Source organism: Furipterus horrens, unplaced genomic scaffold, assembly GCF_987537825.1.
Source record: "Furipterus horrens unplaced genomic scaffold, mFurHor1.1.pri manual_scaffold_5, whole genome shotgun sequence".
Classification (NCBI taxonomy): Eukaryota; Metazoa; Chordata; class Mammalia; order Chiroptera; family Furipteridae; genus Furipterus; species Furipterus horrens.
Window position 1 is genome coordinate 179,201,107 of NW_028327175.1, and position 12,605 is coordinate 179,213,711.

The following is a 12,605-nucleotide window of genomic DNA, read 5'->3' on the forward strand; positions in this document are numbered from 1 at the left end:
TTCAGAAGAAAAGGAGACTACTGTATATATTAAATTTTGTTTTGCATAAACCTAATGGTAACCACACAAAAAAAAATCCAGGACTGAGACACATAACATTAAAAAAGATAAGACAGAAGGGAAAAAATCATAGAATACCACCAAACCAAAATAACAGGCAGAAATACAGGGGAGCCCCGGCTGGTGTGGTTCAGTGTATTGAGCGCTGGCCTTTGAACCAAAAGATCACTGGTTTGATTCCAGTAGGGGCACATGCCTGGGTTGTAGCCTGGTCCCCAATTGGGGGCGTGTGAGAGGCAACTAATGGATATTTCTCTCACACATCAAGTTTCTCTCCCTCTCTTTCTCCCTCCCTCCCTGTATCTCCGAAAAGAAATAAAAGAAAAAAAAGAAAAAGAAAAAGAAACACAAGGGAAAAGAAACAATGGAGACAGGGCTACCAGGAAACAAAAGATAAATGGCTATAGGAAATCCTCATACATCAATAATTACCCTAAATGTCAATGGACTGAACTCACTGATAAAAAGGCATAGAGTAGCCAACTGGGTCAAAAAACAAAACCCTACCATATGCTGGCTTCAGGTGACACATCTCAGCTAAAAGGACAAATAGAAACTCAAACTGAAAGAGTGGAAAATGATTCTCTAAGCAAATAGATATGTAGCTATACTTATATCTGACAAAACAGATTTCAAGGTAAAAAGGGTAACACGAGACAAAGATGAACATTTTATAATGATAAAAGGGGACATAACCTCAAGACCATGTAACACTTCTCAATATAAATGTACCCAATGAAGGTGCACTGAAATATATAAAGCAACTACTAACAAAACTAAAGGGAGAAACTGATAAGAACACAATCATAGCTGGAGACTTTAATAGTGGATTGATAGCTCCAGATAGATCATCCAAACAGAAAATCAATAAAGAAATATTGATCTTAAATGTCACATAAGACCAAATAAGCATAACTGACATTTACAGAGCTTTTCATCCCATAACACCAGATTATACAGTCTTCTTTAGTACACATGGAACATTCTCAAGGATAGACCATATACTGGAATGTAACGAAAAGAGGGGGGAATCCACCCCACAAAATGGGGAGGGGTGAGGAAGCACTGAAGATGGTGCATGTGTGTGTCACCCTGGCAACCAAGATGCGCACAGGCAAGATACAGAAAAAACAGGCATGCAAGGCTGGCGCCAAAAACTAGGAAGGTGACTGGATGGGAGGGACATACCTTCCACCTCCTTCTGCTATGTGGGAGATTCTCCCAGACCCTTTAAAAGGAGAGCATGTGGGAATACTGCTCTCTTGGATTCTCCCATTCTTCTAATAGCTGGGGGCTGGAGTTCCTGGGCCCAAGGCCTTGGGGACCAAGTGGCCTAGGAACATTTCTAGGTCCCCTCTCTGAGCACGCCAGGGTGGGCCTGGAGAGCAGCAAGCTCTGGTAAGAGGGGAGGGAGTAGGCATGGCAGTGGAGAGCAACACAGGAAAATTGGGACAAATGTAATAGAACAACAGTAAAAATAAAATAAAATAAAATAAAAAATAACTTAGCCTCAACAAAATTAAGAAGGCTGAAATCATACCAAGCATATTCTCTGACCGCAATGCTTTTTTTTCCTACTCCTCAACCAAGGATATGTTTATTGATTTTTAAAGCGAGAGAGAAACATTGACATGAGAGGGAAACATTGATCAGTTGCCTCCCATACACACCCCAACCAGGGATCAAACCTGCAACCTAGGTACATGCCCTGACCGAAGATCAAATCCGCAACCTTTTGGTGTGTGGAACAACATTCCAACCAACTGAGCCACCAGGCCAGGGCACAATGCTTTGAAATTGGAAATCAACTGCATAAGGCAACAGGAAAAAACCACAAATATGTGCCTATTAAGCAACATGCAACTAAGAAATGCCTGAGTCAAGGAAAAAAACAAAGAGAAATCAAAAGATACTTAGAGACAACTGAGAATGACAACAAGACATATCAAAACTTTTGGGATGCAGTGAAAGCAGTAATAAAAGTTTGTATCATTACAAGCCTATCTCAAGAAACAAACAAAAATAATCCCAAATAAACAGTCTAATATTACATCTTAAAGAACCAGGAAAAAAAAAAGAACAAATGCGGTTCAAAGCCAGCAGAAGAAAGGAAATAATGAAAATTAGAGCAGAATTAAATGAAATAGAAAACAAAAAGATTATACAAAAAATTAATTCCAAAAGAAAACTGGTTCTTCGAAAACATTAATAAAATTGACAAGTCTCTGGCTAGACTCAATACAGAAAAAAGAGAAAAGACCCCAAAAAATCCCAAATGAAAGACAAGTTAGGAAGGACAGCACAGAAATATAGAAGATCATAAAGGAATAATATAAAACATTATATGTTACCAAATTAAATAACCTAGTAGAAAATGGACACATTCTTAGAAATATATAACCTTCCTAGACTAAACTACGAAGAACTGGAAAATCTAAATATACCCATCAATAGTGAGGAAATTAAATAAACCAACAAAAGACTCCCAGAAAGGAAAAGTCTAGGATCAAATGGCTTGACCAGTAAGTTCTACCAAACATTCAAACTCTCCCAAAAAACTGAGAAGAGGCAATACTTACTAAGATATTTAATGAGGCCAAAACACCCTGATACCAAAACCTGCCAAGGATAACACAAAAAAGAACACTACAGACCAATATCTCTGATGAATACAAATGCAAAAAATCTTAAACAAAACACTAACAAATCAAATACAATCACACATTAAAGAGATAATACATCACAATCAAGTGAGGTTCACTCCAGGGGAACAAGAATGGTTCAACATATGCAAATTAATAGGATACACCACATTAACAAAATAAATGATAAAGATCATATGGTCATATCAATTGATGCAGAAAAAACATTTGGCAGGATACAACATCCATTTATGATTACAATACTCATCAAAATAGGTACAGAAGGAAGTACCTCAACATATAAAGGTCATATATGACAAACCCTCAGCTAATATCATATTCAACGATGGAAAACAAAGTTTTTCCACTAAGATCAAGAACAAGACAAGAATGCCCATTCTTATCACTGTTATTCAATATAGTGCTGGAAGCCCTAGCCAAAGTAATCAGACAAGAGAAAGAAATAAAAGACAACCAAATTAGGAATGAAGAAGTAAAATAGTCACTTTGTGCAGATGACATGATTCTTTATATAGAAAACTGTAAAGACTCCACCAAAAAAACTGTTAGGAAAATAAACAAATATAGTAATGTTGCAGGATACAAATTCAATGTACAGAAATCCATTGTGTTCCTATATACTAACAATGAAATTTCAAAAAAATAAAAAGAAGCTTTATTTTGCACTTGCAACAAAAAGAATAAAATACCTAGGAATAAACTTAACAAGGGATGTGAAGAATCTATACACTAAAAACTACATACAAGACATTATTTTAAAAAATTAAAGATATAAAGAAATGAAAAGATTCTCTATGTTCATGGATTGGAAGAATCAACATAGTTAAAACGCCCCTATTACTCAAGGCAATATATGTATTTAATGTGATCCTCATCAAAATCCCAATGGTATTTTTGATCACTTGTTGATTTGTTTACTTATTTAAACAAAAGTCACATCTATTTGTTCATTTCTTGCATGTGAAGTACTCTTCTATGACATCCTTTGCCTGAGACGTTTTGCCATAATTCTTAACTACCACACATCTGCAACCAACCACTTTACCAGGTTTTCCCTCTGTTGATTTTACAAAGGCCTACCCATTCCCTAGTTTCTTATTGTTCTCAACCTTAATTAGGTTGATTTGGTGTTCAGCACAAAAGGCTCCATGCACTTGACATACATAGGCTCATCACAGTTGAATGCAAGCACACAAAGGTAGGCTTGGCACCTAAGGCTTTGGCAGCTTCAGGTACTCTATGCGCTAGGCCATTGTGGATGAGGGTGGACTTCGGCATCTCTTGTATAATAAAGCGGTATTATTGTCCATTACACCTTTAGCAGCAATGCCATCCTTGGCCATGGAGGTGGGTTACGTGTAAAGATGAATCTTGAACACACCCAAGCCTCACCTCCAGTACAACTCCACAATAGCAAGCAGAGGCCCAATGGCATTTTTTAAAGCAATAGATCAAAATACCCCAGATTGTATGAAATCACACAACAACGTAAATAACCAAAGCAATCCTGAAGGAAAAAATAAAAACAAAGTGGGAGGTATCACACTTCCTAACTTCAAATTATACTACAAAGTGAAAGTAATCAAAACAGCATGGTACTGGCAGAAAAATGGACACAGACACCAATGAAACAGAACTGAGAGCCCAGAAATAAACCATATATATGGGCAAATACTTTGCAACAAAAGAGCCAAAAACATACAACAGAGAAAAGAAAGCCTTTTCAATAAACAATGCTAGGAAAATTGGAAAGACACATACAAGAGAATAAAATCAGGCTACTATTTGTCCCTACACACAAAAATTATGAGTCAAAGACCTAAATATAAGACCTGAAACAATAAATTATGTAGAAAACATAGGTACTAAACTTATGGACCTTGGACTCAGAGAGCATTTTATGAATTTGACCTCAAAAGCAAAGGAAGTAAAAGCAAAAATAAATGCATGAGACTACATCAAACTAAAAAGCTTCTGCACAGCAAAACAAAAAGGCAGACAATCAAAAGGGAGAAGATGCTTCGAAACAATATATAAAATATATAAAGAACTTACACAAGTCAACTAACAAGCAATCCAATTAAAAAATGGACATACAGCCAGCCAACCGGTATATTAAAAAATGTTCAAAGCTTCACTAGCTTTTAGGTAAATGCAAATCAAAACTACAATAAGATACCACCTCACACCTATTAGAATGGCTACTATGCAAATCAAAAGTACAATGAGATACCACCTGTTAGAAGAGCTATTATCAACAAGACAAGTAATAACAAATGTTGGAGAGATTGTGGAGAAAAAGGAACCCTCATTCACTGTTGGTGGGAATATAAACTAGTACAGCCACTATGGAAAATAGTATGGAGGTTCCTCAAAAAATTAAGAATAGAGTTACCATATGACCCAGCAACCCCTCTTCTGGGTACCTACCCCAAAAAATTTTAAACTTTTATTCGTAAAGATATATCTTCCCCTATGCTCACTGCAGCATTGTTCACGGTGGCAAATACATGGAAACAACTAGTGTCCTTTGATAGAGGATTGGATAAAGATGAGGTACATATCTACAATGAAATACCACTCGGCAATAAGAAAGGGTAAAATATTGCCATTTGTAACAACATGGATGGATCCTGAGAATAGGCTAAGTGAAATAAGTAATGCGGAAAAAGTTAAGGACCATGATTTCGGTTATATGTGAGATATAAAACTGAAAGCAACAAATGACAAACAAAAACCCATAGACACAAGATTTGACATAAAACACAATATACAGATGATGTATTATAGAACCGTACACATGAACCCTATACAATTTTATTAACCAATGTCACACCAATAAATTTTTAAAAAAGAAAAGAAAGAAATGTAAAGTTTCAGGTCCTACCCTGGACCTGCGAAATCAGAAACTCAAGATGGTGGTGATCGGCACTTTCTTTTAAAGATTTTATTTATTTATTTTGAGAGAGAGGGGGAGGGAGGAAGAAAGAGAGGGAGCAAAACATCAATGTGTGGATGCCAACATTTCATCAAGTATAAAGTAAGGCAAAGAGTAGGAATGCCACAAGATAGATTTAAAAATCTGTCATGGACATTCCAAAAAAGGTGACATCTCATTTTGGAGGGAACAGACAGGAAAATGTGAGTCTGGGAGATAGAATTTCAAGAGAGAAAAGTGGAGGAAGAGGACATGTCAGTCTCTTACTGCAAAGAAAGTAAGGTAGCAAGTAGGAGGGGAAGGTGTGTGCAGAGGGACAACATATTATAATTGCAGGCAATAGTTGAAAGACTGCCCTGGCTGGTTTAGCTCAGTGGATTGAGCGTCGGCCTGCGAGCTAAGTGTCGCTGGTTCGATCTTCCAGTCAGGGTACATCAGAGAAGGAAAACTCTGACTCCAAAAAACCTCCGCTGCCTTGCGGCATACCTCTTCAGGGGAAAGGCTAAGGGAGTAAACCCCGACAGAAAATCCGGAGCCGGAGTACCTAAGGCGGTTTGATGTTGTAGTCAACACCGGCAACTCCTGCGGTGCACCTGAAGCCAAGCTGTATCGACTCCGTCTTTCCCTTGGACCCTTCAGCTGCGAAGAGAGGGGTGGTCTGCTGCATGGGCAACAGCAGACCCTCCATATCAACCTGCCCAGGCTCTGTAGCTTCAGCTCCACTGGAGAGGACACTCCAGCGTCATCGCAAGATGTCGATTCAACACGGGAGGAGACAGATACTGTGTCACTCCCGAGTCGGACTGCACAGCCATTCTCGGCGGTGCAGATAGACACTTAAGAAGCTACACCATCGTCTCTCGAGTTGAAAGAACACTGATTGGGTTATACTGCTCAGCCAGGGACAATCTATGTCACTCTGGCCAAGAAAGTTCATCTCTAAATCACAAACACTTATTTACAATAGGAATAATAATCCTCATCTTATTCTATCTTATAGTTATTTATCTGAAAAAAGTCCAGAGAGGGATAAGCCCCAATATAAAAAATACAGAACATGTTCAAAGTTCAAAAACTAGTCTCTATTGGATAAATCAAAATTATGTATTATTGAAAATATTCCAATTCAAAATGTTTTCATTTCAGGAATTACTTAGTTTCTATTATTAATAAACAAAACTTACATAATATGAAAAACTAAAAACAATGTGAGAAAAAATTATAAAGTTTAAAAATATATTGTATATAAAGGATCTTTCTTTGGGAGGCTTACTAACTTAGCAAAAGTATACTTGACAGTTTCTTCTAAAATTGAAAATACATTTATCAAATAACTCAACAATCACACTCTTAGGCTTTTATCTCAGAAAAATAAAAATTTATGTTCATGCAAAAACCTGCACATGATAATACGTACACAGCAGATTTGTTGTAACAGCCAAAAACTAGAAACAACCCAAATGCCCTAAAATGTGACTATGGTTAAACAGATTATGATACATCTACATCATGGAGTACTACTCAGCAATAAAAAGGAAAAATATTATTAGTGTACTTAAGGGAATTACGCCAAGTGAGAAAAGGCAAGGTAAAATCTAAATAAGCTTTTATGTCAATTTCCTGATTTTGATATTGTTTTATACTTATTTAAGCAATAAACATTGGGGAAAGTGGCATGAAGCAAGCATACAGCCTCCCTGTACATTTCTTCATAATTTCTTGTAAATCTATTATTTCGAACTAAAGTGTTAAGAAAAGGTATACTGCCATTTTTTTCAAAATGGATGGTGTCCTTTTCTCCAACAATACTATGCAAGTAGTATTCTTACCCATTCCTGATGGCATACTAACTTGCTAGTCTGCAGAAAATTATTTTATAGCATAAATCCATGACCACAAAACTTTGTGCCCTTTGACCTAGTCATATAATTTCAGGATATCACCTAAAGAAATAATATCACATTTGAAAAAACATACAGTTTCAGTCAATGATAGACCACATATATGACTGTGGTCCCATAAGATTATAATAGAGTCAAAAATTTCTTATCACCTACTGACATCATAGTGTAGCACAACACACTACTCACGTGCTTGTGCTGAAGTGTAAACAAACCTATTGCACTGCAATCATATGAAAGTATAGCACATACAATTATGTACAGTACATAATACTTGGTAATAAACAACTATATTACTGGTTTATGTATTTATTATACTATACTTTTTATCATTATTCTAGAGTATATTCTACTTATTTAAAAAATGTGCCATAAATACAGCCAGTAGCCTCATACATCTCGTGTTTACCACATCTCTTGATTACATCATTTTCTCTTGTGCTTGATTTAATCTTGTGTTTTGCACAGTCACATGCTGTACAGACTTGTAACCTAAATAGGCTATACCATATAGCCTAGGTGTACAGTAGGCTATACCATCAGTTTATGTAAGTGAAAAATATCTATGATGTTCACACAAAGACAAAATTGCCTAAATGATGTATTTCTCACAACATATCCCCACTGTTAAGTGGCACATGACTGTACATGTACGTCTGTGTGTGTGTGTGTATAAACTAGAAACCCAGATGTCTGAGAATATGGACTCAATAAATCCTCAAAAACTAGTCACAAAATATGCAGCCACTGATAATCTTGATAATGGTGTAACAATATAACAAAAAAAAGAACAAAGCAAAATTCAAAATTAGTATCTAAAACATGCATATAAAGTAACAGGAAATATTTTTCACAAAAATAAAAGATGATATTGTGTTGGTATGACAGAATTATGGGTAATTCTCTTAAACTTTTTATAGTTTTCTAATTATTTTCATAGTTAAAGAAAATAAGAATACTTTTACCTTATCCCAGAAATCGACCAGAGCTGTAAAGTCCCATTTCTTAGAATATGCCACATTGTATTTCAAAATAGCATCCTATGGAAAAAGCATAAACAAAAACCTCATGAGAGTCAACTGAATTATCTATGAATAGCCTGTCTGCTTTATGAACTACTTGCAGTAAATTTCTTAATGATGGACAAACTTCCTCCTACCTTTAACTACTTCACATCAGTAGCTATGAACAAATGTAATGCCTACGAACTTATTATTCACTTAAGAAATATGAGATTAGATAGATAAAGTAATAGGGGAAAAACATAAGAATTACCTCAAAGCATGCATTCTAAACAGAGGTGATGCAATCCAAGTAGACACATATTGGATACTTGGGGTTAAAAGAATTAAATATTATGATTTCTGGCCATCGAAAGGATCACACTATATATGCAGATACACGGTTTACTTGTAGTATTAAAATTTCAATGGGAGAGTACAGTAGGGAAAAAATGTATAAAAAGGATCCCTGGTGGAGAGGGCAATAATAAAAAAATGATTGAGAGACACTGATCTAAAGCATAAAATTGTATTTTTTCCCTTATTACCAGCTATTTTTATAAGTTACATTTTAATGGTTATCTTCCCCCAGTAGTTCACATAAGCCATATACTTATGTCGAATGGAAAGTCAAAATAGTACGTCATCTACTAGTAAAATTACTGTCTGAATAGGCAGTACTTTATACCTGTTTATCAATATTAAAAACAAGACAACAGGTCCCAAAATGGAGTCACTTACGCTGAGTCTCACATCACTAAATCGAAACTTATTTAGTTTTGGCTCTCCCAGAAACAGAATCTTTAATCAGTCAATCAGGATCCACTTGGTTGGCACCAGTGTGGTCATCCACCTAATAGAACCTTGCCATTCCCTGAAGGAAAGCAACCTTGCAGCAATCAACCATTTGCTAATATAACTGCCTTGTTCCCTCTCCTTCCTTATAAACGTCTTTATTTTGTACAGCTTCTTGGAGCTCCTTCCTATCTGTTGGATGGAATGCTGCCCATATTCATGAATTGTTGAATAAAGCCAGTAAGATCTTTAAAATTTACTCAGTTGAATCTTGTATTTAACACCAGAGTGGGCTATAAGTAAGACAACTCATTAGTTATGCAGAAATAACTATTGTTTACAATTATATTTTACCTCATCCTTTTAAATTTCTCTTTTGGTTATATTTTATAATGTGCATACATTAATAAAGTAATAAATATATAAATTTATAAACTGTTAATACTCATAATACATACCCCAAAATATCTTTACTGAAGGCATATGTAAATCTGAAAAACACTGTGTTAGATTATTACTATATATCTTCCAAATTCCTTCATCATTAAAGTTTTAAAAAATTAACACTCTGCCAAAGAGCTTCCTCAAAAATGCTTCATGCCATATAAATTATCACTAAGCATCTATCTAGGTTAAAAAATGAGCCAACAGAATGTATATTATTTACTTGGAATCAAGGGATATTCAAGTTCCTAGATGTATACTGTAAGTATAAGAATTTATATTTAATTTTATGTTTGTACATACATAATTAACATTATACTAAAAGTAAGTGAACACTGGCAGACCATGAGAAGTTCTTTCATTTAAAAGGAGTAAATTACAGGATTGTAAAACACTGTACCTAAAGAATAGAATTTTCAAAATACATTATGGCACAACATATCAATGTATTTTCATGTTAAGGGGGGGAAAAAAGGAGTTACAGAAAGGTATAGGAAGTTTAAAAATAACTTGTGTAAAAATGGGAAAACAGTATAAAACCTGAGAAACTATACACAACAAATTAAGTCTCTCAAAGACAATGAAACACATTTTCACAGAAGTATAGATACCTGTACTGTTTATAGTTGTAAAAACTTTAAGTTTACATAGTGCCAAAAATAAACACATATGTACCCTGTGGGAGACCGGTATGTATGGGATAGAGGGCTGTGGCCGCTGTGTGGAGCCAGAATCAGAATACGGACCTATAAGCCTTAACCGGCTGGAAAATGCACCCCACATACCATACTGCCAGTCCCACACTCCGGGAGGGGTTTAGAAGTAGAATAGGAATGCAATGTACTCTTTGAAACTAATGAAGCCTGCTCTGTTCTGTGTAGCCCCAAATTCTTATCAGTAGAATGTGAAAACAAAATGTTTAAGTAAAAAGAGACATCTGGAGTCCTATGATATGCCTTGGCACCGCACAGTCTTGCTACTTATCTCCCTATGCTGACTTATGCTTCCCTTTGTTGTTACTCCAAACATTTGGTGGAGGTCTGCATGCTTACCCCGTGCATTTCCGCATGTAGTAAACTCAATAAAAACCCTGACTGAGAAAAGAGTGATCAGTGATCTCCTATCAGAGAGAGACACCCTTCTCTCTCTTCATACGATTCATTTGAGTCAGTTCTTTCACCCACGTTGAGGGAGCTGCGGGACAGGGAACCTTGCAGTACTCCATATTTTAGCTATTAGAAAAGCAATCTAATGACTGCCCTTATAGTCTTAAATAAAATATTTTTAAAAATCAAACTATAAATTATTGCCAAAATATTAGATTAATAAATTATTAAACTGCTAGAAGCTATATTAAAAGCAATAAAAAACAGAACGTTTAATGTATACTTTAATCATTAGGAAACTCAGCTTTCCTTTGGGCAAATATTTCTGAAGTCATAATTCTTTTCTCGTTTACTTTTGAAGACATTTCAGAAACATGATAATTCTAGAACAAAAATAAAAGAGCTTGGACAGATGGAAATTAGATGGGGAATCAAGAAACAGGTCTAATTTTGGGTTCTCCAAATTATTCTGTGTGGCTGCAGGCAAGTCATTTATAATTCTTAATACTTCTAGTCATTTATTACTGATGGAATGGAAACCAAGAACGTCCAAATAGAGTTCCTCAGGAAGCAAGCACACTGCAAATAAACAATGCTGTTACCTGAGTCCATTAAAGATAAAAAAGTCTTTGGAGGAGGAGACACAGGGTCCATCTCTAAGAACTACATGTAAGAAGCAAGAATAGCAAAAAGAACATACCTTCAGATTGTGGGGTCGTGTGAATTTGTTGAGAAGTGCAGTCTGAATGAGCTCCCACCTGCTCCCTGCAGTTCGCTCACCATTCTTTGAGAAAAGGAAAAACAAATGAGCAAACTAAGTTTGTTTGTCTGTTGTTGTTTTGCTTCATAGAAGCAGGAGTCTAAGAAGAATGTATTAAACTATCAGTTTAATAAACAGTTTTGTTTTTACCTCATCTTCTACAGGATACAAGTTTTGTTCTGAACAAGGCATCTTTACATGCTTGTTGTCCCACAAATCTTTAAAATGTGTTGGAAAAGGTTTAGGAACTTCTCCTGCTCGCAAAAGATCTACCTGAAATAGAGATTAACAAGAAAACTGTAAGTGCATAAAAACTAGGTGTATCATCTACAGAAGAATTCAAATAAAGAAGCCAAAGCAAATATAAAAAAGACACCAGCAACTTCCGGCCAAGATGGTGGCCTAGACTGACACACTACTTCTCCCTCCACAACTAAGAAGGAATACAACTACCACAAAACCAGAAATAACCAGAAGTTCCAGAAAATAAAGCTAAATGGAAGTCCAACATATGAAGTTATAAACAAGTGGTATTCATCTGGACGGGTAGGAGAGGTGAAGCCGGGGCAGAGAGATCAAGCTGTGCTGCTGGCGGCAACTGCAGCGACGAGCGGTGGAACTGTGGTAAGCACAGACACCTTTATTTAAGGGGAGGCGAAAAGCGCCAGGGGAGCACCCCCGGCTGTAGTACAGACCCATCAGCCCACAATTCCAACACCAGGGAAGACAGACCCCCACTGCCTTGGATTGTGAGGCCCAGAGGGCATGGGGATGGAGGAGGAGGCTCCCATTCTCTCAACAGAGAGTGAACGGCAGGAATCCATCTTGGACCCCCGCCCCCACAGGAAGCGCCAGTGTGGTGAGAAGGGTTGCCCAGTATGACGAGTGCATGGAGCTCCGCCCCCTATAGCGTAGGAGGTGTGATAGGCCCCGCCCA

The 12,605-nt window shown here is 36.5% G+C and overlaps 1 protein-coding gene and 1 pseudogene across 3 annotated transcripts in view; both read right to left on the bottom strand.

Annotated features, from left to right (window-relative positions):
- Positions 1 to 12,605, bottom strand: part of PARG (poly(ADP-ribose) glycohydrolase) — a 191,147-nt gene that overhangs the window by 154,063 nt on the left and 24,479 nt on the right. For 2 of the 3 annotated variants that reach the window (XM_090278367.1, XM_090278366.1), the window contains exons 5-7: positions 11,819 to 11,937; positions 11,609 to 11,692; positions 8,528 to 8,602 (exon numbers count right to left, since the gene is read on the bottom strand). In XM_090278367.1, the coding sequence (XP_090134493.1) occupies positions 8,528 to 8,602; positions 11,609 to 11,692; positions 11,819 to 11,937 (278 nt within the window). Of the gene's footprint in view, positions 1 to 8,527; positions 8,603 to 11,608; positions 11,693 to 11,818; positions 11,942 to 12,605 lie in introns of all 3 variants that reach the window. The other variant, XM_090278368.1, reaches the window with a different exon arrangement.
- Positions 3,671 to 4,066, bottom strand: LOC150010470 (small ribosomal subunit protein eS12 pseudogene; annotated as a pseudogene).